This window comes from Chionomys nivalis, chromosome 19, assembly GCF_950005125.1.
Source record: "Chionomys nivalis chromosome 19, mChiNiv1.1, whole genome shotgun sequence".
Taxonomy (NCBI): domain Eukaryota; kingdom Metazoa; phylum Chordata; class Mammalia; order Rodentia; family Cricetidae; genus Chionomys; species Chionomys nivalis.
In genome coordinates this window covers 57,377,560-57,405,440 of record NC_080104.1, presented here as the reverse complement: position 1 = coordinate 57,405,440, position 27,881 = coordinate 57,377,560, and the positions used below count along the sequence as shown (strand labels likewise).

General features: G+C 44.4%; 1 protein-coding gene across 2 annotated transcripts in view; it reads left to right on the top strand.

The window, feature by feature from the left end:
* Window positions 1-27,881, top strand: part of Dnah8 (dynein axonemal heavy chain 8) — a 225,873-nt gene that overhangs the window by 128,595 nt on the left and 69,397 nt on the right. For both annotated transcript variants that reach the window (XM_057794552.1, XM_057794553.1), the window contains 11 exons: window positions 165-341; window positions 3,220-3,387; window positions 5,108-5,323; window positions 8,145-8,282; window positions 9,806-9,933; window positions 10,858-11,029; window positions 12,813-12,968; window positions 15,548-15,703; window positions 19,292-19,474; window positions 24,492-24,597; window positions 26,871-27,123. In XM_057794552.1, the coding sequence (XP_057650535.1) occupies window positions 165-341; window positions 3,220-3,387; window positions 5,108-5,323; window positions 8,145-8,282; window positions 9,806-9,933; window positions 10,858-11,029; window positions 12,813-12,968; window positions 15,548-15,703; window positions 19,292-19,474; window positions 24,492-24,597; window positions 26,871-27,123 (1,853 nt within the window). The remainder of the gene's footprint in view (window positions 1-164; window positions 342-3,219; window positions 3,388-5,107; window positions 5,324-8,144; window positions 8,283-9,805; window positions 9,934-10,857; window positions 11,030-12,812; window positions 12,969-15,547; window positions 15,704-19,291; window positions 19,475-24,491; window positions 24,598-26,870; window positions 27,124-27,881) is intronic.

The following is a 27,881-nucleotide window of genomic DNA, read 5'->3' as shown; positions in this document are numbered from 1 at the left end:
CCTCTAGCTCCCTTGAAGTACCTTTTAATACACATTAAAACACAGGTGACTTAGATGGAGAGCTTTATTCTTATATTCTCATCTTACACTCTACTACGTAAGTATCTCCTGGACACACATCTACACATTTGACTTTAAAGGGTTTGGTGTCCTCTCTTTACCAGGTGCTGGCGGAAGTGACGGTGAGTGCCCAGGCTTCAGCCAAAGTGAAAAATGAAGTCCAGGAGGTAAAAGACAAAGCCCAGAAGATCGTGGATGAAATCGACAGTGAGAAGGTGAAAGCGGAGAGCAAGCTGGAGGCGGCCAAACCTGCTCTGGAAGAAGCGGAGGCTGCCCTGAATGTGAGCACTGCCCCCTTCTCCCAGCTGCGGCAAATCCTACTGGTGCTGGTTTCTTTACGTGGAATTAACCCTGGAACTTTGTCATCAGGGAGCGGAGTGGCCTTCTTAGCTCTGTCCATAACCTCATCTGGAGACTTGTGACTCTGTTGGCATATGTCCTCGGCAGCAGGGTTTACTGTGTGCTTGTTTCTTGTCGTCTGTTGCTTGCTTTCCTGAATCAGCCTTCTCTGGGAACTGGGAAACAGAGCCGGTGGGCAGGGGCCTAACCTGGGGAAGTCCAATCTTTAGACATTGAGATATAACATTGTCATCTACAGATATGTTGGGCTGCACTCAAAGCTGTCCTGGGACACACGTGGCTGGGGCCCCTCAGGTTGGACATGTCTCCTAAGAGCATGATGGATTCAGATTAGTAGACAGCCTTGTCCTAGACACTCCCTCTTTAAGGCCCTCTTGTGCCTCTGACTTCTCTAAGGAGACAGTTCCTAGCTGGGCGTCTGCAGCTGAGAGGAAAGAAGGGCACCTTTTCCCTCCCTCCCTCCCTCCCTCCCTCCCTCCCTCCCTCCCTCCCTCCCTCCCTCCCTCCCTCCCTCCCTCCGTTCTTCCCTTCCTTCCATCTTCCCTCCCTCTCTTCCTCCTTCCCCCCTCTCTCCTTCCCTTTTCCCCTCTTTTCCTCCCTTTCTTCCTCCCCCCCCCCACTTTTCCATTTCTCCTTTCAAAAGAAGGAGGGAGTGGTCCTGCTATGCTGCCCAGGCTGGCCTCCAGCCATCCTCCTGCCAAGCAGCTTCAACTGTATGTATATACTACATACATACAGTGCATACAACAGGGGCATGGCTCTGGAGGCAGGAGGTTGACCTTTCTGTCTCATGACAACCAATCTTATTCATATTATCTGGAGTCAATATACTTAACTTTATAGGTCTCCATAGATGTTATAATCCCTCGTGGATTCTTGAAGTTTCATTTAGGCATTAGAAATAATCAAAATTTGTTGGGCACATTGATAGTGATCTGTCTGTCTATTATTTATCTAGTTATCTATCTGTCTATTATTTATACCTATTTATTCATCATATCATCTATCAATCATCTATCTCATCTATCACCTATCTATTTTATCTGTCATCTATCTATCTATCTATCTATCTATCTATCTATCTATCTATCTATCATTTATCTACAATCTATTTGTGTACTTGCTTCTACTGCTGCTAACAGCCTGGCTCCTAAGTTTTGAACTGTGCCCTAGTTATTCTGCCCCTACGCACAGTAGGCCCGCCCACTCAGAAGCACCTGTAGAGTTCTAGAATAATCATGACCTGTTACCTTTAGATAGATGGACCTAGATGTCTTAGACCCCTCCGCCTGCCAGGACTGCCTTCCCTAGCCTTTGTGCCCAGTCACAGCTATGAAGACAGCTGGGCCCAACCCTCACTCCTCCAGGTTTCTGGTTCTTCTGAGCTCTTCTTTGTTTTGCCGTCGCCCTATCCTTCATGACAGAGATTTAAAGCCGTTGTCTTTTCTCTGCCTTCTTTGGGAGATTGTGGAGGCTGCTTTTGTTTGCTCCCATTGCTTTGTATAGAAGAATGCCTGTAGCTGTCACATGGATGAATACGCAGTAATCACTTAGTTCTGTGCAGGTCATACCCGCACTCCCTTGACGGGTCATGTAATGACATATGAAAGAGAAACAGCTGAGCTGGATGAATCCTAAGATGCTGATTGATCTGCCTCTCTTCGTCTTCCTTATCTTGGACGTCAGGTGTCTGAGTTCATTTTCTGTTGCTCTGAGGAGACACCATGACCGAGGCAACTTATAAAAGAAAGAGTTTAATTGGGTTTGCAGTCCCAGAGGGCTAGCGTTCGTGATGGTGCAGTGAAGTCTCGTGGTAGGCAGCTGTGGCAGCAGCTGAGATCTCACATAGCTGCCCCCAAATGGGGCAGAGCACATTGGGGATGCCCTGAGTCTTTCGAAACCTCAAAGCCCTCCCCCACACCTTCAATGAGACCACACCTCTGAATCCTTCCCAAACAGTTCAAACCAGCTGGGGACCCAGTATTTATGCATATGAGCCTATGGGGCCATTTTCATTCAAACCATCACACCAGGCAATGACTTCATCTAAATCCAGCTCACAGTCCTAAGCATATTTTCATAAGCCATGTGCTGTAATAATTTTTCTGGTTTCCATGGAGTTTCTCCCCCTTCTAGAGACAGGACAACCCTAAAAATGAAAACTAAAAGTAAGATTTCTGATATTCAGGAAGTTGTCTCCTTTCTCTTTAAAAACATTTTTCTCCATTTTTGTATGTGTTGCATGCATATGTACATATTTGTGTGTGCATACACATGTGCGCAGGTATATGCATATCTGCATGCACGTATGTATGGTGAACAGAATTTGACATCAGATGTCTAACTCTGCCACTCCCCACCTTATTTTTTGAGGCAGGGTCTCTCACTGAACCTGGGACTGATTCAGTTAGATTAGCTGGCCAGCAAGCCCCTGAGAGCCTCCTGTCTTTGTGTCCCCGGGGCTAGGATGCAAGCTGTCCAACTGTTACATACCTGTTGTGTTAGCAGAGGTCTGGGCAGGGGGCTATGAGTGATGGGGACCCCTCAAGTCAGTCAATTGAAGGAGCAGCAGCAGGAATAAAGGCTAACAGAAATCAGAGCCCAACCATGAAGGAGCCATTATGCAGAAACCTTAGAGTTTGATCCCTTGAGGAGATAATGTTAGGAATCGGAAGATAAAGAAATGTGCCTTTGATTGTTTTCTGCTTTAACCACTTAGAAGTAGTAGGTTTCCATATATAAGCCTGTTAGTACCACTCAGGAAAAAGAAATGATACTGATTCCTGTTCCCAACCACAGACCATCAAACCAAATGACATTGCCACGGTCAGGAAGCTCGCCAAACCGCCTCATCTGATTATGAGGATCATGGACTGTGTGCTGTTGCTATTCCAGAAGAAGATCGACCCTGTTACTATGGACCCGGAGAAGCCTTGCTGCAAGCCCTCGTGGGGAGAGTCATTAAAGGTAAGGAGAACCTTGGTAAGTCTCGTGAGGTGCAGCAGATATCCCAGGACGTGGAGAATCAGCCCTGCAAGCTGGCAGGTTGCCACCAACTGCCACGTATTCAGGAGTTTAGCTTCGACTTCACCTTATTCAGTATTTTTTCCATCAGTATCATTTAGTGCCCATGAGAATAAATTTGTGAAATGGAAAGGTTTATTTTGGCTCACTGTTTTTTTTTTCAGGCCATGACTGAATGGTCTTGGCACTTTGGGCCTGTGGCAAGGCAGGAGCCACTTGGTGTTTGAAGCACATGGCAGGGGAAGTTATTTAGCTGGAGCAGGAAGTAAAGGGAGGAAGAGGAAGGGCGGGGTTCTAGTGTCCTGTTTAGGGTTTGACTGGGGGGCTGTAATTATAATATCCTGTTTTTGTTTCTTGGATGTGGAGTGTACTCACAGATTGATACATTCAAATGCTTCCTGCCAAACGGGTAGCTCTGTCTTGAAAAATGTCATGTAGGCTTCAGGAAGAGGAGCCTTGCTAGAGTAGGTGGGCCACTGGAGATGGCCTTCAGTCTGACTTCACTTCCTGAGTGCTGTGTGATTTCTGTTCTACCAAGAGGGATATGCAAGATCCAAATTATAACACTGTATCACTCAAAATGTACACAGATTTAGAAACTCAAATGTAGTAAGGAAGGCCACTTGTTCGTTTCTCGGCCACCCAGACTCCCGAAATAATCACACAGAAACTATATTAATTAAATCATGGCTTGGCCTATTAGTTCTAGCTTCTTATTGGCTAGCTCTTACATCTTAATTTAACACATATCCATTAATCTGTGCATCACCACGAGGCAGGGGCCTACCAGCAAAGTTTTAGCATGTCTGTTTCTGGCAGTGGTTCTATGGCTTCTCCTTGACTCTGCCCTTCTTTCTCTCAGCATTCAGTCTAGTTTTCCCTGCCTAGCTAAGTTCTCTCCTGCTATAGGTCCAAAGAAGTTTCTTTATTCATAAATAGTAATCACAGCATGCAGAGGGAGGAATCCCACATTACTCAAAACCATTTCAAAAATGAGATATGCCCAGAACCAGTGGCACATTAACCAGCTTTGATGTGGGTCCAGCCCCATATCCAGAAGGTGGTCTTTACGGTTGGTGGTATTTAGATGCTGCACAGGAATGTGGATTTTCATCTCTCTCTTTCTCCCATGAAGTTAGAAAAAATGTCAGTCTGTAGGTTTAGGGTGGCAATTACCAGTAAGGTTGGTGTGTTTAGAGCAGTTGATGTCTACCTCTTGAAAAAAAAAATCAGTTGATGATTTAGTTAGTTTTCTATTGCTGTGATAGGATACCATGATCATGGCAGCTTACAGAAGAAAGGGTTTATTTGGAGCTTATGGTATCATATCATCATGGTGGGGAGCATGGTGTCAGGTAGGCTTGGCACTGGAGTAGTAGCTGAGAGCTCACATCTTGAGATACAACCACAAGGCAGAGTCTGATTGAGAATGATATGGGCTTTTAAATCTTCAAAGCTTGCCCCCAGTAGCACACCTCTTCTGACAAGGCCACACCTCCTAATCCTTTTCAGACAGTTCCATCACCAGGGACAGAGTAGTCAAGTATGTGAGCCTATAGGGACCATTTTCATTCAAACAACCATAGCTGATTCTTCCATACCAATGCAGGAAGGCAGGATTTCTTCTTTCTCAGACCTGAGAGATTGCCATACTGTCTTCCAGCTGATGAGCGCTACAGGATTCCTGTGGAGCCTGCAGCAGTTCCCCAAGGACACCATCAACGAAGAGACGGTGGAGCTGCTGCAGCCCTATTTTAACATGGATGATTACACTTTTGAAAGCGCCAAAAAAGTCTGTGGGAATGTGGCTGGCTTGCTGTCCTGGACACTTGCTATGGCAATATTTTATGGCATCAACAGGGAGGTGTTGCCTCTGAAGGTAAATTTCCCTCTTCCCCATAAATCAGTTCTTGGTAAAATCAATCATAAGAATTCCTGTGAGCAGGGCTGGAGAGATGGCTCAGCCGTTAAAGGCTAGGCTCACAACCAAAAATATAAAGAATTCCTGTGAGCAGACAGATTGTAACTTAGATCAATATGGGCAAATGTTTCTGTACCCATGCTTTAATTTTGTTATTTATTTTTAAATTTTGTAATTTTTTTGTTCCCTGGCTGGCCCAGCACACCATGCTAGCCTGATCTCCCAGAGATCTTGCCTGCCTGTGCCTCCCTCTTGGATTAATTGTACTGGAACTAAAGTCGTGGACCAGCATGTATGACTATTTTTTTATGCCCGTTAAAGTTTCTCCTTTCTTTCTTTCTTTTTTTCTTTCTTTCTTTTTTTCTTTCTTTCTTTCTTTCTTTCTTTCTTTCTTTCTTTCTTTTTTTCTATTTCTTTTTATATCTGGTGAATGCTTCTTGGCAATGCAGACAACGGAAACTAATTTGTTCACTTTAACAAGAAATTAATTTGTCAGGATATTAATCAAGCTGCCACAAAGGCAAGCTTGGCATGCCTCTCAGGTTGAGAGACTGGGGACTGAGTTTGCTCATGGCATTCCAAACTAAGCTTGCAGAGGTGCGGATGAGCGCCTAGAAATGTCCCCGGTTGCAAACACTGAGTGAAGACTTGTGCAGTCTAAGAGGAATGACCTGAGTTCCCTGTGAAAGGAGAGAAAGCCAGGGGTTGGGAGATGGCTCAACCAGTGAGGCTTGCTTTGCAAGAGTAAAGACCAATGTTCGATCCCCAGAAGGCACGTGAGAACAGGTAGAGCGGCTGTAATCCCTTGGGTCCTGTGGCCAGTCAGCAGAGCCCAGCGGGTGAGTTCTGAGTAAGGGGTGAGAAACCCTGTTTCAAAAACAGGGGATGGCTCTCAAGGAATGATACCTGAGGTGATCTCTGGCCTCACTCACACGTATTTACACACACACACACCCATGCACGCATGCACTCACGCACGCATGCGTCGTTCTACGCCCAGTGAGGGCATCTTCTGTGTTTAAGGAGACAAAAGTCACCCTTAGGGATTTAACTATGCACAACACATCCCAACATACCCCCGGGCCTCACACTCAACCCCCATACCCCTACTAACCTGAAAACGTTGTGATTGATTGTTCTGCGGCTAGAAAATGGCTGAACAAGCTGAGCATCACCATTCTTCTTTTTTTTTTTTTTTAAATATTTTATTTATTTATTTGTTATATATACAATATTCTGTCTGTGTGTATGTCTGCAGGCCAGAAGAGGGCACCAGATCTCATTACAGATGGTTGTGAGCCACCATGTGGTTGCCGGGAATTGAACTCAGGACTTTTGGACGAGCAGGCAATGCTCTTAACCACTGAGCCATCTCTCCAGCCCCATCACCATTCTTCTTGAGAAGGCTTTTAATATGTGACTGCCTCTTTAAGCTCAAAATTTTGAATGAAATAGAAAATAAAGTTTTAATAGAGGGAAATGATGGGAAAACAGAAAACACACCTCGAACGAAGATACCACATGAAATCTTAGTAGAAATTCAGAATTCAGAGTAAAGGCTCATAAAAGCAAAGTTTTTTTTAATTAATAAAAAATATGATGCAAAGATCCAATTATAATAATGTGTCACCAAAGAAATAAGATAGTATTGAATTAAATAAAACATAAAAAAGCATAAAAATCCATTTGTATCTTGAGTGGGAACCAACAAAAACGCCCTGGTGGCATCTGCTATTGGTCCTTGTCAGATCAAGGGGGTCAGGGGCAGCTTTACCTGGGCCGGGCACGGTGGTGCACGCCTTTAAGCCCAGCTCTTGGGAGGCAGGGGCAGATGGGTCTCTGGGAGTTTGAGACCAGCCTGGTGTACATAATGAGAACCTGCCTAAATAAATAAGCAAGCAAACAAGTAAACAGGAAAGAAAACGAGACGTTAATCAGAATCTACCCCAGAGAGCACTGGCTGTGTATTAGTGATTAATTATTTTAAAGTTGCAAGGAACAGATAATTACCATGTTGTCGGATTTAGAAAAAGAAAAAAGCTAACTACTGTTACAGCAACTTTGTTTCCAAAGAATCTTTAGGAAAGCAGCAAACCACACTGCCGGCTTGTCCAGTGGTGATTATCCTTGTGCCATTTTTAAGGATTGAAAGCCAGAGAGAAGAATAACGTGCATAAATGTAGAGAAATATTAGTGAACTAAGGTGGACATCACGAAGCCTTATCACCAGCTGAAAAGCATTTAAGGGGAAATGGCTCAGCTGTTAAGAGCACTGGCTGCTATTTCAGAGGGCCTGGGTTCGATTCCCAGCATCTATGTGGTGGCTCACAACTCCAGTTCCAGGGGATCCAGTGTCCTCTTCTAGGCCACAGGTGTAGGCAAAACACCCAAACACATAAAATGATTTTTTTTATTTAAAAATATTTTAGGGATGTGGGGCAATAATTAGAGTCTATTAAGTGAAAAGAATAAAAATGACATCTAATGCCTTCTTAACACAGTGCTTATATCTAAGGAAAAAGATCAGAGTTTTTAATTCTTCCTTTGCATTGTTGCATTTTCCGTGTTTTTTATAGTGAACATTAATAATTAAAAGGGGAAAATTAATAAAATATCCCCAAGACATCCTGCCTCCCCAGTTGTTGCCCTGAAACAGATGACCTCAGAAGTAGCATCCACTGCAAAAATTCTGTGATTTATGCGATAATTTACGAACTAAAATCATGAATGTTTCATAGAGCTTGTGTGCCTCTGGCGAACCTCTGCCCCTTCTTCCTAGGCAAACCTGGCCAAGCAGGAAGGCCGCCTGGCTGTGGCCAATGCAGAGTTGGGGAAGGCCCAGGCGCTGCTGGATGAGAAGCAGGCTGAGCTGGATAAAGTGCAGGCCAAGTTCGACGCGGCCATGAATGAGAAAATGGTGAGCTGGTGGAAGTGCTGTCCTGACTGGAAGTCGCTTTGGATTGAAATTAAGTGTAGTTTTTTTTTTTTGTTTTTTTGTTTTTTTTTTTTTTTTGGTTTTTTGAGACAGGGTTTCTCTGTGGCTTTGGAGCCTGTCCTGGAACTCGCTCTTGTAGACCAGGCTGGTCTCGAACTCACAGAGATTCACCTGCCTCTGCCTCCCAAGTGCTGGGATTAAAGGCGTGCGCCACCACCGCCCGGCCTTAAGTGTAGTTTTTAAGCTTATACGTAAAACATGGACATCCTTGATGGGTACCATGTGGTGTTTCAGTGCGTGCATACATGGGATAACGTTGAAGTCAGGGCACACGCTTATCTTCAGTATTTTTGTTTCTCAGATAATGTGTTTCTTATATATGGGGAATCTAGTCTTACATCCCTCTATCTCTGTCTATTCATATCTATCTTATTCATCCATTCATCTATCTGTCTATCATCTGTGTATCTTATGTATCTATGCCTGTATCTATCATCTATCTATCTATCTATCTATCTATCTATCTATCTATCTATCTATCTACCAGCTATCATCATCTGCCTGTATCTCTATCCATCCACATAAATATACATCTATGTCTATCTGAATATCTCTTTATCCATCTATCCATCCATCCATCCATCCATCCATCCATCCATCCATCCATCCATCCTTTATTCCCATCTATCAGTATCTGTCTCTGTCTCAGTCTCTGTCTCTCTCTCTCTCATCTATCTACATATCATTTATTTGAAAATTACATAAAAACAGAAGGGAAACTTGGGGTTCAGGGAGGAACAGAACCATCAAAAGGGGAGGGACAACAACAGGGAAATGAATATGAGCAAAGTATAATCATATGCATGTATGGAAATGCCATAATGAAATCCATTATTTTGCATACTGACTGAAAAACTAATTAAAGGAATACCAGAATTTTTACCTTTATTGTTTTCTGGAAAATATTGAATAGAAATACTACTTATACAATTTTAGAGTCTTTCTTATAAAATGTCCTTGAATTTTAGCCTCATTTATTTCTTATGTAACTGATTGCTCACTTTGGAGATAGAGTTTCACGCACCCCATCTTTTCTCTGCTCAGCCAAAGATGGTCTTAAACCTCTGATCCTTCTGAAGCCCCACCCGTGGGGTGCTGGGATTACAGGCATGCACTATCATGCATAGCTTCATGTAATGTCGGGAATCAAACCCAAGGCTTCATGCATGTTAGGCAAGCATCCTACCAACTGAGCTACGTCCCCTGCCCTTTTTACATATATCCTTGAAATCTTACAAGGTTAAAAAAAAGATAACCAAACTGCTGTCTTATGAATGAAGGATCAGATTGTAATTAATATGGTAATTTGTCGCTCTATTATTTTCTAACTGCATTTATTTTGCAAACTGAGAAATTCCTCCGTGTGATTTTATGTGTGAACGCAACACGCCCCTGCTGAAGTGCTTTGAAATGTTGTCTGAGCGGTTTCTCATTTCCACGTGCAGGATCTGCTTAACGATGCGGACATGTGTAGGAAGAAGATGCAGGCGGCCTCCACGCTCATCGATGGGCTGAGTGGAGAAAAAGTCCGCTGGACCCAGCAAAGCAAAGAGTTCAGAGCACAGATTAATAGGTAGGAGTTTTAGTCTTGTGGGTTCCCTTCTAAGTCATCACTCCCGTCCCACCTCTCTGTCACACCGTCCACACTTGTAGGCATCCCCCAGTGGCTGCAAACACATCTCTGAAGTAGAAAGCAAAGGGCCCCCCATGTAGCTCTGCAGCGTGAATTTCTAGCTGGAGGCACATCTAGCAATGTTTGGGTTTGCCAAGGCCGCCCGACACTTGTGTGGTTCCCTGGGCTTACCCTCAGTGATTTTGAACGTGTGCATTGGGCAGGAGAGAAGACTCTGTCAGTGAAGGGCTTGCCGTGCAAAGATGCTGAAAGCCAGTGTGGTGTGGTGCACCTCTGGAATCCCAGAACTGGGAGGGTGAAGAGACAAGTGGATGCCTGGGACTTGTTGGTCACCCAGTGAACTCTAAGCCAAAGAGAAAAGAAACCTTGTCTCAAAAAACAGTGTGTGTGTGTGAGTGGCACCTATGGATTGACATCTGACAATGACCTCTAGAGTATGTATACAAGCATGTAAGCTTGCCCACATGCTTGTGTTCATGTGTGCGTGTGCATGCACACACGCATGTATGCACGTGCACGCACACACACACACAAGAGTGCATAGGTTCCTGCACACACAAATGTGCACACATATGCACAAAGGCACATTAAGTGTTTGCTAAGACAGGCTGTGAACAGGCTGTGCAATAAAAAGAAAGCATGATCCTCACTGCAGGGAAAGAGTTGGTTTACATCCCCCAGCCACCTGAAAGTGACCCCTCCTACCCCTTTGTGTTTAGGGCTGTTTTTTTGCACAGTTTTTCCCAGTCAGGGGCAAGGAAAGGCTGTGCCGCACACCCTATGGCAAAGCAAGTCTGCACCATAGCTCCCCCAGGGACTCACCCTGAGGACTGGGCCTCAGCGGCTGCATTGCTCTCTCGACAGACTCGTAGGTGATGTTCTGCTGTGCACGGGCTTTCTCTCCTATCTCGGCCCTTTCAACCAGATATTCAGGAACTATTTGCTTAAAGACCAGTGGGAGTTAGAATTGAAAGCGCGGAAGATCCCTTTCACCGAAAACCTGAATCTCATCGCCATGCTGGTGGACCCTCCGACTGTGAGTTTGACCTTTCCCCACCACATTGGAATTCCAGCCCCGTTTCAGTTCCCACCGTCAGCAAAAAGTCAAAGGTCTGCGTTATTTTCCTGCAATTGAAAGCTGCTTCCATAACTAAGATGGCTTAAATGGCTTTCCATTATTTGAAATGTTAATTCTTTTATGTTCTCTTTCAAAGATTTGAGGCAAAGGCAGTTGCTGCCTACGTATTATAGTGTATTATATATGTAAATATGATATATACTAGGTATTATATATATTAGGTATCCTAGTTTATTTATATATAAATAAGTATGATATGTGTATTAGGGATACATATATATTATATATATATATTAGATATTATAGTATATTAGTGCCTTATTGCTGTTACAGAGTAAACTAAGAAAAACCAAACAAGGAAGGGAGGCTTCATTTGACTTAGAGTTTGACCTTTCCCCACCACATTGGAATTCCAGCCCCGTTTCAGTTCCCACCGTCAGCATGAGGTCACAGTCCATCATGCACGGAGAAGCATGGAGGTGGGGTTGTGAGGCTCCTGGTCCCTTTGCATCCTCAGTCAGGAAGCAGAGGCGGGGATCTAGTGCAAAGCTCACTTTCTCCTTTTCATTTAGTGGGGGACCCCGGCCATTAGATGGGTGATGCCAATCGAATTCCAAGTGGGTCTTCCCTCCTCAGACGAACCTCTCAGAGGCCTTCCCAGACGACCCAGAAGTGTCCACCAACCCCCTCCCACTGACACTCAAGATTAGCCGTCACGAATGGCTAACTCCCAGCATGCTCTGGTGCTGATGACAAATGGCAGGCCTGACTTGCTGGGATTTTGATGCCAATGTCAGTTTTCAACACAACTTGCCAGGCTCCTGTGGTCATAAATATTTTCCAGGCAATTTGTATTCAGATCGACTTGTGTTTGAGCTTTGCAAACAGGCACCAGTTGCTGCTTCCTTGGGGAGACAGTGCTTTGACTTCCCCATGTTCTGTAGTTAAAGCCTTAAAAGTAGCCTTTAGCTCAAACAATGTTAGACTTACCCTTATAGGGAGTAGATTGTGTACGGGAGACACCGGGCCCTGGAAGGCAAAGTGGATCCAGGTAGTCCTCATGAATCTGGGTCTTTGGAGGACCTAAGGGTAATTTAGCAAAGTTAGACACTGCTTGGCTCACTGGATCTCCAGAGATTTCATTGACTGTGATGCTATCCCATTTAAATTTGGGGAAGGACACAGTCATACTTACCATTGCTGAACTCCTACTAACTTATCTCGGCCAACGTCTCTCCAGCTGCTTAGTTGCCTTCTGTAAGCCTTGTAGGCAGAACCAAAGGCCAGGAGGCTCTGGGGGCTGGGAGCTATCTTCTTCTCTGATATTGGCCTCCTTTCACAATCTCTGTAAGTATAAAAAATATATACAGCCTAAGAGCACAAACAGATCAAGAGTGGGGACCCAAGTCTGGTTCTCAGCAGCCATGTTGGGTGGCTCATAGCCTTTGTAACTCCATATCCAGGGGGAGTAAGCTCCCTCTTCTGGCTTCTGCAAGCAGCACACTCATGTGTATAAAACTACTCCCTATACACATATACAAAATAAAAATCTGGAAGATAAATATTTACATTTGCTTTCTAAACTTGACATCACTCGGCTCACATTTGCAGGTTGGTTTGCTCCCCCACCCCCACCCCAGACAGCAATTGCAGAGCCATTTCCATTTTCCATTCTAAGCACTCAACTACTAATGAACATGTTCCGGGTCTTTGAACGGGCACGTGCCCATTTCCCCTTCAGATTGGCGAGTGGGGCCTGCAGGGATTACCCGGCGACGACTTGTCGATTCAGAACGGCATTATCGTGACAAAGGCCACCAGATACCCTCTCCTCATCGATCCCCAGACTCAGGGGAAGACGTGGATTAAGTCAAAGGAAAAAGAAAACGACTTGCAGGTGCGTCTCATTCAGCGTGTGTATAAATCATGTTTTCTTGGAGTCTCAGCAGACGCTCATGACATTGTCGTCTGTGCTAGTCGGCTTGAGATGAACTAGTTTATAAAGAGAAAGGGTTTGTTGGGATTTACAATTTGGGAGAGTTTGGTCCATTGTCAGTTGGTTCAATGGCTTTAGGGTGAGGCAGCTGTCATGGCCGCAGTATGGAATGCAGAAGAGAAGAGAGAGAGGGGCTGTGGTGCTCTGGTTGCTTTAAAGGCCTGGCCTGGAGGTGTTAACCCATTCCTCTCTATGCTGCATCTCCCAGTGGCTGCAAGCCGAAAACCAAGTCTTTAACCCATGGCCCTTTGAGAACATTCCAGATGTAAACCGTAATGTCATGTTTCTGGCCAGCGTTTGCTCATTTGTCCTCGTGTGTGGCAGCATCTGGGGCAACAACTCTGATGATGTCGTTTCTTTTGCATTCTTTTTATTTATTTGTTCATTTATTTTTAGGATTTCTTGGATCCCACGCTGGCCTAGATCTTACTGTGTGAACAAGGATGACTTGGAACTTTTGATCCTCCTGCCTCCACCTCCCTAGTCTCTTTCCCTTCTTGATCCCACTCTCCCGATTCCTCTTCGCTTCCCTGGCACGGTTACTTTGGCCAGTGGAGAATGTGGCTTTTGTTTTGGACTTTGAGTTTGGACTAACAGGAGAGCAGCAGAAGGAGTGCCCCCTCAGCTGCCAGCCTCACCCAGGTACTTGGCACCATACGGTGCGCCCAGGTCCAGCATTGCCTGTAGAGCCTATTCTGGTGTTAATTTTAAAACTGGGTTAGATAAGGCCAGGATTATGGCATTTCTGACTTCTTTGGGGATCATGTTGCCACTGGTCAGCAATATGGGCTATTTTCTAGATCCTGTTCCCAGAATTCCTCATGCCCTATGCATTTTTAAAATGTATTATTTCTCTCTCTCTCTCTCTCTCTCTCTCTCTCTCTCTCTCTCTCTCTCTCTCTCTCTCTCTGTGTGTGTGTGTGTGTGTGTGTGTGCTGCAGTGTACATAGGGAGGCCAGAAGACAGCATGCAAGAGTCAGTTCTCGCCTCCACCATGTGGGTGCCAGGGATAGAACTCGGGTCATCAGGCTTGGCACTGCCTGAGCCATCTCCCTGGCCTCTCCTTTTTTTTTGAGATGGGGTCCTGACTTGTTATAATTTTGCTTATATTTCTTTTGCTAATCAGAATATCTTTTCACAGTGATGACCTTAGACCAAAGTCTTCGTCGGTACCCCTTCAAAACCTCTATCTAATGCTTGCTCCGTCAGGACTTCTCTGCGTGCCCGGCTTCACATAGCCCACCCCAAGACCTGTCTGTGTTTATCTGTGGTTCTGTTCTGAACCCCGAGTCTGACTTCTCTGCGTGCCCTGATTCACATAGCCCACCCCAAGACCTGTCTGTGTTTATCTGTGGTTCTGTTCTGAACCCCGAGTCTGACTTCTCTGCGTGCCCTGATTCACATAGCCCACCCCAAGACCTGTCTGTGTTTATCTGTGGTTCTGTTCTGGACTCCGAGTCTGACTCCTTGAATTACTGCTTTTTGCACATTTCTCTCTGCTGAAACATAAACTTGCTGCTAGTCATGTTTATGGTTTTCTCCATGTTCATATTTTTGGCACAGCTCTTACATAGTGTAGCAATTCCAGTATTTATTGAATCTAAATGAATTCATCAAAGTGGGCCATCACTACAGGGGATATCATGTGACCATCTTGATAAATGTGGGGAGAGTACTCGTTAACATCCGGCACCCACTCATGATCAAGCTGCCAGTAAACTAAGAAGAGGGGGGAATCCCCTCTAACCCTATAAAGAGTTTTTATGAGAAGCCTACAACAAAGGTGATAGTTCATGCGGAAATGCAGACAAATGTTCTTCTGCGTTCTGGGGTAGGTCCTTGCTTCTCAGTGTATCACTTCTGACATCATCCTTGAATACTTATTTTAGCCTTGTGATGTGTGCGCCTGCGTTTCTGCACATGGATCTATGCGTGTGAGTAAAGTACTGGTAAGGGCCGAAAAGGGCCTCGGATCCCTGGAGCCAGAGCTGGAAGTGGCTGTGAGCTGTCCTGTGTGTATGCTGGGCCCTGCACTCGGGTCCTCTTGAAGAGCAGCAAGCTCCCCTAACCCCCACAACCTCTCTCCAGCTGCCTGACCTTCTTATATTTACCTACTTGTCACCCATGCATTTCAGAGAGCCCAGAGGAGATAAATACATATCAGAAATACTCATGGCACCTTGCCGTGTGTGAGTGATTCTCTAGTTGCTTAAGTTTTAATAAGATGAGTCCGTGGCATTTAGTAAGATGAGCTCTGGCATTCCATCTGAGCGTGTCCCTTCTCTTCTGGACCCGAGACACTGTTTCAACAGTCAGCACTCTCCGGGTTCTGGGAATGAATTCTTGCTTGTTACTTTTATTTAATTCTTTGACATTGCCCTTTCAATTCCCAGCCAGCCATCCAACAGATGGCTTGCTTTCCACTTAGCACCCGGAGCGCTGTCGGGGATGTTTTAGACTAAGGGGCTCTTTATCTTCAGGTGACGTCTCTGAACCATAAATATTTCCGCACACACTTGGAGGACAGCCTCTCCTTGGGTCGCCCCCTTCTCATTGAGGACATCCGAGAGGAGTTGGACCCTGCTCTGGATAATGTACTCGAAAAGAACTTCATTAAGTCGGGCACCGCTTTCAAGGTGAGTGTTTCGTAAAGGATAAAGAACACTGGTGGCCTCCCCTTGGCCTCAGGCTCAGTGGTCAAGCTGTCTCTTTGGGGTGGTAATGTTTTGTACACTGGAAACCAGCGTGTTCAGATGGGCTGTTTCCTCTAGGTGATTGTTTTTAGACACCAACAGCTTATCTCTTGCCTTTTCCCTTCCAAAGTGGTAGCTATTGCTTTTCTCTTTAAAACATACTTTATTTTAATTATGTGTCCGTTTGTGTGTGGGGTATGTGTATGTGAGTGCAGGTGCCCTCAGAGGCCAGAAGAAGGCACCAGATCCCCTGGAATAGACAGCAAAGGTGACGATGAGCAGCTAGTGTGTGGATGCTGGGAACTGATCTTGGGTCTTCTGTAAGAGCTATATTGTTCCTAACCATTGAGCCATCTCTCCAGCTCCAACTTTACTCTGCTTTGAGTTGATTTAATTCTTAATTTAAAAATAATCACACATATTTATAGGGTGCAATGTAGTGTACTTGACAAAATTACTGAAAGAGTTCTTGAAATTTTACCCTTTAATGGATACATACAAATGAAATGTGCTTATGGGTGGGCACCATGCAATTCTGATTGCTTTCATTGTTTTTATAATATATTTAAAAAAGCCCCAGAAGGGCAGTATCCTTGCAAAAGTATTCAGTTGGTAGAAATGAAGTAACACATTAAGGAAACAGGTTTCTTATCTTAATAACAATACAGTAGCATTACACGGAAATGACATATCTATTATATTAGCTGTATATTAGAAAAGTGGTTTTGCAAGCCAAATACATATGCAAATCCAAGAAAACCTGGATCTCCTCACTGAAGAAAATAGCATTTTAATAAAGCCTGTAGACATTGATTTGTTCGTTTCTGTCTTTACTAACTTTCAGTCTAAACTCATTGACTTTGCCAGAAGCCACGGAATTCTGTTCCCAATGCTGATACCAACACAAATTGTTTTCAATATAAGTGTCTCTTTTTTTAATTGGTCTCATTCTCTACTTTGAAGGTTCATTGGTTTTATTTCTTGATAAATGACAGCATTTAGATTAGATTATTTCACTTCCAGTTTGTTAAATTCCCTGACTACTAGGGAAGATGTGAGGAATGCGGGTTTTCTTCTTAAACACAAATTTACCTGGTTCTATTTACAGCGTGAATCCCCTCCCCATTTACATGTGTGTGCGTGTATGTCTGTGCGTGTAGAATGAGTCATTCTCCAGCAGCCTTCTGCCTTAGTCACCGAGGCAGGTCTCCCAGAGTTCACCCACTTGACTAACCTCCCTAGCTAGCTTGCTCTGGGGTCTCCTGTCTTTGCTTTCAGAGACTGGAATTACAATTACAGGTGGGTTGCCAGGTTCACCCAGCAATTTTCATGTGATCTAGGAATCCAAACATCAGTCACCATGCTTTCGTGACAAGCTATTAACTCCTGAACCATCTCCCCAGCGCCACACTTTCAACAAATGCATATGGAGCATTGATGATCTACTGAAGCCTGGAAGAGTGAATTTAATTTAATGAATAAAACTGAGTCAACATCCTCAAGAATTCTTTTTGTTTTCCCGTGAGGTTACAAAGTGCAAATTTTCTTTGCAAGAAAAGAGAGCCAAGAATACAATCTTGGTGACTGCTTCGGCTGTTGTGGGTTCATCCACAATTTGGAATCATTCTTAGAAGTGTTCGGTTGATGGGAGCCGGAAGGAGGCTCAGCTCTTCAGAGTCCATGCTGCACTTCCAGGATGGGTTCAGTTCCCAGCATCCACAGGGCAGCTCACAGCTGCCTGTAATTCCAGTTCCAGGTGATCTAAAGCCCTCTTCTGACCTCTGTGGCGACCAGGCATGCATGTGGTACAGATATATACATGCAGGCAAAACACTCATACACATACTCACAACATTTAAAAAAACCCATTTAGTTGACAAATAGAGATTATATATATATATATATATATATATATATATATATTCTTTCAAAGGGCACCATGTTGTGTCTTGTTATTCATGTACATTGTGTAATATACAGTCGAATGAATGACTAGCCCCTTTGGTGCCCATCTGTGCAATAGATGTCTGGAATATGTCAGACTAGGAATGGAAGTTTGTGCTCTTTGGCCAACCCTCCCCCAACACCCAGGCCACCCCTTACCCTCCCCTTCCCTGCACCAAATATCCTGTGTTGGATTCTCAGCTTCTAGGAGCTCCACCCTTTTAGATTCATGTGTAAGGGTAAAGTCATATATAGTGTTTGTCCTTCTGAGCCTGGCTTGTTTTGTAAGAAAAGTTACAGAGCCGCCATCACTGAGGTTGCTCACGGGACCTTGGATTCTCGTCCTCAGTTTGAGGATATGTCAGAGGTTGTAGCAAGGTTCCCATTCCATGTCTAATCAGGACTCATTAGAAATTTAAGTCATTTAAAAATGTTACGGTTTCTACCTGGTTTTTAAAAAGTAAAAATGTCACACACGCACACACCCACACACAAAATAAGTTGGGCAGTAGTGGCACAGAGGTAGGTGAATCTCTGTGAGTTCAAGGCCAGCCTGGTCTACAAGAGCTAGTTCTAGGACAACGAGGGCTGTTACACAGAGAAACCCTGTCTCCAAAACCACAAAAACGTAAAAATTTTGTTTTTCAATATACTACAAATAGTAGTGTTTAAGGTTAATATTATGTTTCTAATATTTATTTTGAAAATTATATCGACTCTGTTGTCAAATATGTTAGAGATACGGCTGTGGAATGCAGAAAAGAAGTGATAGTTCCTAAAAACAGATCTGCAGTCGGATATAATTTCACTGTCTAGGGGAAAATAATAACATTGATGGGAGTTAATAAATGCTGGAATTTAAAGTCAGGTCTTGGACGTGTCCAGGTTTTCCTTTATTCCTTGTTGGTTTGAGATCAGCTTCTCATTCGATTTGCTGTGGACAGCAGCTAAGCACATCTCCAGGCAGAAGGACAAATCTGAATTACTCTAAGTTGGACAGGCTTTGTTATTTAAGATCTGTGATTAAAATTTCCCAACTCTCCTTCCCAATTGATCCACACGTCAACAGCCCTGGGGAACCCATTCCTATCTCAAACTCTCAGTGCCCCTGCCCCTGCATCTTTTAAACTGTTTTCTTTCTTTCTGGTTATACAACATTTGTATCCTTTTAAAAATTTAGATTAAAATTTTGTTTTAGAATTTCATACGTATTTATATCATTTTCCACCCCTCCCTCTCATTGTTCCAGCACCTTCTGTATCTTCCTACATACTCCCAAATCCATGACCCCTTCTACAGTTATTCTTGTCACACACACACACACACACACACACACACACACACACGCCCTACTGAGACCATTTATTGTTGCTCGTTTGTATATATTCTTAGGGCTGACCACTTGGGATTGCGCGACCTGTCGGGCTCATCTCTCCCTCTCTCAGAAGCCATTGATTGCCTGTAGTTTGCTTCTAGAGGCTGTATGGTGTTTCTCCCATCCACATTGGTCTATCAACTGGTATCATTGCGCAGGTCTTGTTTAGGCAACTTGAAGCTGCTTTTAATTTCACATTTGAACTTGTGTAGGTGAAAGTCGGTGACAAGGAATGTGACATCATGGACACGTTTAAACTTTACATCACCACAAAGTTGCCAAATCCTGCCTTTACCCCTGAGATCAACGCCAAGACGTCGGTCATTGACTTCACTGTCACCATGAAGGGACTCGAGAACCAGTTACTCAGGAGGGTCATTCTAACAGAGAAACAGGTAAGCACTCTCAACATAAAAGCTCTAACTCACAATAAGTGTTTAAAATTGATTAGGAGGGTCGGTGAGATGGCTCAGGAGGTAAAGGTATAAGCAGAGACTACTTGTTCATTTCATGGTCACCCAGACCCGAATAATAACACAGAAACTATATTAGTTATAATTTTGTTTGGCCAATAGCTTAGGCATATTTTTAGCTAACTCTTACATCTTAAATTAACCCATAATTCTTGTCTGTGTTAGCCATGTGACTTGGTACCTTTTATCAGTGAGGCATTCTCATCTTGATTCCTCTGCATCTGGGTGATGACTGCAGACTGAGCCTTTCCTCTTCCCAGAATTCTCCCATTCTTGTTGCCCTACCTATACTTCCTGCCTGGCTACTGGCTACCAGTTCTCAAAGCCATGGCTTTAATCCTAACCACATTACTTCCTTAGCAAATTAAAGATTCTTGTGGTCAGAAAAAGAGATACAGTAAAGATAGATTCAGATGAAAAAAAAAACCTCCAAACGGTTTACGATGTGTTTAAAAATATATGTAGGCTTGAGAGAGAAAAGAAAAAGGATAAAGTTCTTTAAAAAAGAAAGAAAGAAAAAGAGTAGTTAGGTGTGGTGGCACACACCTTTAATCCCAGCACTTGGGAGGCAGAGGTTGGAGGATCTCTATGTGTTCAAGGACAGCCTGGTCTACAGAGTGAGTTCCAGGAGAGCCAAAGATAAACAGAGAAACCCTGTCTCAAAAAAAAAAAAAAATTAAAAATAAAAGTTAAATAGATTTTAAAATAAAGCCACATAAAGATGGAAAATACACAGAGAATCTGGATACTGTATGTTATTGTCTTGTCTTTGAAAGGTTTGATGGCTGATACTCTTTGTTTAGAGTATTGGTTACAAGTTGTTATGGATAATGGTCAGGATAAAAGCTAAACAAAGAACATTAGATTCAGAGTTCTTGTTTGGAAACGAAAAAATATATGACTCAGTTATCCTCAATTCCCAGACAACACACACACACACACACACACACACACACACACACACACACACACACTTCCTGCTCCTGTTCTTATATCTTTGGGTGTATTGATTCTGCACATTTCAATCCATAGTGCTGTGTATTGTCTTGAGACACCTGAAAAAATTTAATAAAAACAATAATCCCAGAGAAAAGAAAATTCCCCTGGATGGCCAATATATGTGCCCTATAAAGATTTGTCACTTGTATTGGTTTAATAAAACACTTATTGGCCAGTAGCCAGGCAGGAAGAATAGACGAGGTGACCAGAATGGGAGGATTCTGGGAAGAGGAAAGGCTCAGTCTGCAGTCATCACCCAGATGCAGAGGAAGCAAAATGATAATGCCTCACTAATAAAAGGTACCAAGTCACGTGACTAACACAAACAAGAATTATGGGTTAATTTAAGATGTAAGAGTTAGCTAAAAATATGCCTAAGCTATTGGCCAAACAGTGTTGTAACTAATATAGTTTGTGTGATTATTCGGGTCTGTGTGGCCAGGAAATGAACAGTCTCTGCTTACTTAAAGGTGCTTGCTACCAAGCCTGAAGACCTGAGTTCGATCCCTGGTACCCACATGGTGGAAGGAGGGAATCAACTCTTAGGTTGTTGCATGCCCCCATAAACAAACAAACAAACAAACAAATGTAAATAATAAAATAGATTAGGATGTTGTTATAGCAAATATATGGAAAATATAAGCCCGTTGTATTTCCTCTTGTTAGCATAAGGAAATATTTCTTTCTCAGTGGTAATTTCTGTTAGAAAATTATATGACTCAGTTATCCTCCATCCCCAGACAACACACGCACACACACACACACACACACACACACACGCACACACACTTCCTGCTTCTGTTCTTATATCTTTGGGTGTATTGATTCTACACATTTCAATCCATAGTGCTGTGTATTGTCTTGAGACACCTGAAAAATTTAATAAAAACAATGATCCCAGAGAAAAGAAAATTCCCCTGGATGGCCATTACCCACTGCTGGGATTTCTGATATTGCAGTGCAATAATGTAATGATGTAAGGAACAATATTTCAAATGAAATTTGCATTGGAGGGGGAAATCAATTAGGTATAACTAAGGGTATTGGTGGAGCAAGGAACACCTTAGGCCTGTAATATTTTAAGAGCTAGATATCTTTTAAGATGTTTGGAAAACTCAATTTTATGCATAAAATATATTTGCATATATTAACTATATTTGCATAAAGCACAAGATAGTTTACACTTACTTTGATATAATTCATTTCAGTATTCAAGGAAAAGGCAAGGTGAGCGATAATAAGAGCAAAGAGGCATGGGGGAGAAAGAGAGTGATGGGTGAAGAGAGGGAAGGGAAGGTGTACGGCTAGAGGGCCGTGGGATGAGGAGAGATGCTCCGGAAGGTAAAGAGATGTGACACCTCTCTCCTTCAGGAGCAAAATAGCAACGGCATCCTACTTGCCTACAAGAAGTGGTTCCCGGCAAGGGGCAGACCATCAAAACCCTAGCCTTCCAGCTGGCTGCCTCCATCACCTCTGGGGTCCACACCAGTCTCCAGCGGGCGACAGATGCTGCTGGTCTAGTCTGAATGGTTTCTTATTGGTGTAGCTCCCCCACGAGGCTGTATTACCTCAAAGTCTCTCCAGTGCCCACATCCCTCTTCTTAACGTTGATGTCTCTTTAAAACGCCCACTGGCATGCTTGGGTCAGCCTTGCTGCAGAGCACTGAAGACAAGCTTTGTAAGCAGTGTCTCCTCCTTACAGCCCTGGAGTCACAGAGGATGAGGGTCTGTCTCCCTCTGTGACAACATTTCCCAAAGTCTCCTGGAAGCCCCTCAGGTCCCCATGATACCTGCCTTTCCCTATTGTATTAAAAAGGAATTGAGTGTGATTTCATTGTTTGGGTTTTCCTACACATGCGTGTGTATTCGTATATGTGAACACACATGTGCATGTGAAGGTGTGTGTGTTTGTGTTCATATATGTGCACACATATGCGTATGTGAAGGTGTGTTCATATATGTGCACATGTATGTGCCTGTGAAGGTGTGTGTTCATATATGTGCACATGTGTGCCTGTGAAGGTGGGTGCTCATATATATGTACACACATGTGCATGTGAAATGTGTGTTCATATATGTATACATATGTATATGTGAAGGTATGTATTCATACATGCACATGCATGTGCATGTGAAGATGGGTGTTCATACATATACACATATACATGTATGTGTGAAGGTGTGTTCATATATGTGCACATATATGCACATGTGAATGTGTGTTCATAGATATGAACACATATGTGCAAATGAAGGTCGGAGGCCAATGTCAGGTGTCTTTCTTGATTATTCTCCACCTTATTTTTTGAGACAGATTCTGTCACTGAATCTGGAACTCAGCAGTTAGGCCAGATGACTGGCCAGTAAGCCCTTGGGATCACTGTCTCCGATTCTCCAGCACCGCAGTTCCAGGCATGCTCCACCAAGTCCAGCTTTTTACCCAGGTGCTGGTAGTCAGGACCTCCTCCTAAGTCCACAGGCCTGTGTAGTAAGCACTTCACCATCTCAGCCACCCGATGGTTATTTCAGTGGAAGCAGTTCCTTAGCTAGTCTCCTGCAAGCGTGATCACACTCGTCACCATCCTAGCGCACCCCCCAGCCTGCCAGTGGGATGGCAGGGACACTAGTCAGGGTTCGAGGACAGGGTTAGGTCCCTCTCTGCAGCGACCACTGTGGGCGGCACTGGGACGCTCTGCAGGGTTCCACCTTCTCCCAGGTAGACATAAGCGATGGGAACGAAAGTCAGCACGTTGTTGGGGGAGGCCTCCACTCTGCCAAGCCTCAAAGTGGGTGCTCTCAAGAATTTACAGCTCCTACCTGTTAGATGCCAAATTCTGGATGAAAATAACCGGTAGGCAGACTGATTGAAGTCGGGAAAGGCGTTTGACTCAGTGCCGGGCTGTAGCTTTTGATCATCTATTTGCTTTCAGAAGACTTGTGAAGTTGGTGGGGTTTCTGAAGCAGCTTTGCAAGGACTGTTCTCAAGTTAGTGCTTTGATTTACCTTGAAATATAATCCTAAGTGCAAAATGTGATTCTGCATATAGATGAGGAAATGCTGCTGCCTGAGTGTCACAGAGGGCTAGGATGTGGCTTAGTCGGCAGAGGACTTGCTCGGCATGCAAAACCCCTCAGTTCCAATGCACAATGAGTGCGTGTGAAAACACAAGCCTGTAATCCAGCACTCGGGAGGTGGGAACAGGAGAGTAAAAAGTTCAAGGTCATCCTCAGCTCCTTGGTGAGTTTAAGGCCATCCTAGGCTACAGGAGACCTTGTCTCAAGAACAAAATAGCAACAACAACAGCAACAACACACACACAGAGCCATATCTGTGCTCTCTGGGTTTAATGAGAAACTTTGCTTCCATGTTTAAGATAGAAGAGCAATTCAGGATGATTCTAAACATCACCTTGCATGCACACCCACATATATGTAGGAGCCCCAACATGTGTAAAAACATACATATGCACACATGCATGCCCCTTCATGTCTGTGAAAAAATAAGTAAAAAGATGACTGTTATTAAGGGCACTTTGATTTAGACTCTACTAGAATGCCTGTCACTGTTAAACAGCCTAGGCTTGACTCTGCAGAAGGACAATGTCCTGGCTCTCAGGAGGCTCAGCTGGGTGTTTAGGAGTGAAGAATCTCTGGGGATCTAAACTCAGGTTTTCATGGTTGAACATTAGGTGTGTTATTGACTGGGCCATCTCTCAGCCCCACAACTATGGAATGTTAGTGCCAGTGGGCATCGTTTTCTCAATTATCCAGAGAAACAAAAATATAAATTGGTCTGACTAATGATAATCCTTTCTTCCGCCATTCAAGGCGCAATTTTGCTGAACCCTTTCGTGTTGCTGGTAAAACGCCAGCGAGCCTGGTTTTCTGTAAGCACCGGTGATGAGGATGCCCAGGTTCCATTGTCTGTGTCTTGACCACAGGAGCTGGAGTCAGAGAGGGTGAAGCTTCTCGAGGACGTGACTTTCAACAAGCGGAAGATGAAGGAGCTTGAGGACAACCTGCTGTATAAGCTGAGCGCCACGAAAGGTACCACGTCCTTAAGAGGCCGTCAAGCCCTGGCTCCCGAGGAAGGAGCTCATTTACTTGCGTGCCCCCTTCAGTGCCACGGTGACCACAGATGGGAGGAAATAGCTCACTTCCCAATGCACAAGCAGGCGGGGTGGCTTCCGTGTAGGCGTTAAAGAAACACCACGGGGAATCTGATGTCTGAATTAGCAACTGGAGTCAGCGGCTGAGACTAGTACCACCTTGTTGATATAATCACCCTCTCCTGAGCCAAACAAGGGCTCCTAAGCAGAACCTAGGAGCTCATGATGGCCTCATTTGCTTGCCCAGAGGACGAGCGTGTGTTCCATCTTTTTTATTTTTATTTTATTTTTATCAATCAATCAGCTCCTTTATTTAGCATCGAAATGAAGCTACTATGATGGGTCACGTACAGCACATGCCACTTGTAATCAGGAAAACGTGTCTAACCAAGGGCCTGGCTCATCTCAGATGACTCCCACTTAGAAGTCAAGGGTACTGTCTCCTCTGGGTAGCCAGAATCATTATACCACACCCAGTTTGCAGCCCTCTCTGTCATACACTGAAGAAAAAAAAGGTTTTCTGTGCAGACCTGTAACCCCAGCCCTTGGGAGGAGTACCTGAGGCAGGAGGATTGCTGTGGGCTGCCAGGGCTACATAGAAAGCACCAGGCCAGTCAGAACTATACAGTAAGACGTTGGCTCCCAACAAGGAAACAAACAAACAGAAAACAAACAAAAACCAAACCCAAAATTTTATGCAAAGAAAAGAGAATCAACAAGCCCACCAGTATTGTTTAGGCAAACCCAGCAGCCCCGTTAAATTCCACCATGTGTTAGTAGTTGACTTAGAAATCCATTCCGTTGTCACTTTAATCCCTGGGTCAGAAGAAAACTAAACCTCAGTATCCAAGAATGATGATGGCCTTAGGATGCCCTCAAGGCCAGGTGTGGTGGCACACACCTGTAACCCCAGCTGCTTGGGAGGCTGGGGCACAGGGATTGGGGATGTGAGACCAGCTTGGGCTATAGTAACGAGAACTGGTCTCAAAATCTTAAAAAAGGCCGGGCGGTGGTGGCGCACGCCTTTAATCCCAGCACTTGGGAGGCAGAGGCAGGCGGATCTTTGTGAGTTCGAGACCAGCCTGGTCTACAACAGCTAGTTCCAGGACAGGCTCCAAAACCACAGAGAAACCCTGTCTCGAAAAACAAAAAACAAAAAACAAAAAAACAAACAAACAAACAAACAAAAAATCTTAAAAAAGGAGCTATGATTCTGGCTGTGGGATAGCATGGCCCAAACATGCGTTATACATACACACCTCCATACATGCGTACACACAGAGAGCTCGGTGAAAAGCAGGTCTTGGTTTTCTTGGTGAGACACTTCCACTATAGCCCAGTTAATTCTCGTTAGAGGCGAAGAGTGGCCTAGGTTGTCCCTATCAAGTGCTTTTTCACTCAAGAAGCGGGGAGAGAATGTCCCACTCGTCCGCCAGCTTCTCAGCCTGGGTACAGTGCTTGCATCAGCTCCTACCCCGAGATAAAGAACTTATGACCTGGAGACACCGTGGCGAGAATTGCCAAGGCGATAATGGGGTGACAATATTTACCACAGGTGACGCTGATACCCCTGGAGACAGGGTGTTGTCTTCAAACATTTGAACCTGTTGGGCAGGGGAGATGGTGCAGCCAAAAATGTGCTTGCCTGGCCAAGCAAGAGGATGGACCTAGTTAGGTTCGCTAGAATCCATTTTAAAAAGCCAGATGTGGTGGTGCAGGCCTGTAACCTCAGTGTGGGGAGGTCGAGTCAAACAGATTTCTGAGTATTGCTGACCAGCCAGCCTAGCCTACTTGGTAAATCTCAGGCCAAGAGAGAGACCCTGTCTCAAATACAAGGGGAGGGGGTGTCAGACTTTGAGGGACCATACCTGAGGTTGCCATGTACCTGCAAGCAAATGAACAAGAGCACTCACATACACACGCACGCACACGCTCACGCATGCACACATGCATGCACATGCACAAACATATGTAAAATCAAAACAGATATTGTTGTTATTGTCTTTTGCTTTTGCTTTTCAGGTGGAGTGGAGGATGAAGAGCCCTCAGTAGGAATGTTTAGAAAGATCCAGGCTCTGGGTGGTGGTTGGACCAGGGACACTTGGGCGTTGAGTTCTCCTTCTTGTGGCCTCTGGGTTAGAGACCCAGTATCTGAAACAAGCTTCCTGTTCTTCTGTAATTCCTTTCTGCACCTGCTGCTTTGATTCTCAGGTTCCTTGGTGGACGACGAGTCTCTCATTGGTGTCCTGCGCATCACCAAGCAGACGGCAGCAGAAGTTAGCGAGAAACTCCATGTGGCCGCCGAAACGGAGATCAAGATCAACACAGCTCAGGAGGAGTTCCGGCCTGCGGCCACCCGTGGCAGCATCCTTTATTTCCTCATCACAGAGATGAGCATGGTCAACATCATGTACCAGACCTCACTGGCTCAGTTCCTCAAGTTGTTTGACCAGTCCATGGCCAGGCAAGTCCTCCCTGCCTTCCCCTCGGTCATTTTCAAAATGGCAAGTTAAAGTTTTGTGTTGGTAGCTTGGGGGGATGGCCCCGTCTATGAAGTCTCTGCCAGGGAAGCATGAAGACTTGATTCAGGTTCTCGGCACCCACACAAATGTCCTGGGCATGGCTGCAGACATCTGCAAATCCATGCTTGGAAGTAGAAGTGGATGGATCACTGGAGCTCCCTGGCCAGCCAGTGTAGCCAATCGGTGAGCTCCAAGTCCAATGAGAGACCCTGTCTCCAAAAATAAGGTGGGTACTAGAGAGATGACTCAGTAGTAAAGAGCACACACTGATCTTACAAAGAACTGGAATTTGGTTCCCAACACTCACAACTAACTCCTATAATTCTGGCTCTAGGTGATATGATGCCCTCTTCTGGCCTCCATGGGCAACTGCACACACATGCACACATACACACACATACACACACACACACTTAAAAATAATAAAAAAATAGTTCTTAAAAAAATAAGGTGGTCAAAAAAAAAAAAAAGCCAGGTGGTAGTGGCACACGCCTTTAATCCCAGCACTCACGCCTTTAATCCCAGCACTTGGGAGGCAGAGGCAGGCAGATCTCTGTGAGTTCAAGACCAGCCTGGTCTACAGAGAAACCCTGTCTTGAAAAACCAAAAAAAAAAAAAAAAAAAAAAAATAAGGTGGTGATAGATTGAGGAAGATACCAGACACCAGATGCCAAACTCTGGTCACATAGATATACGCCCT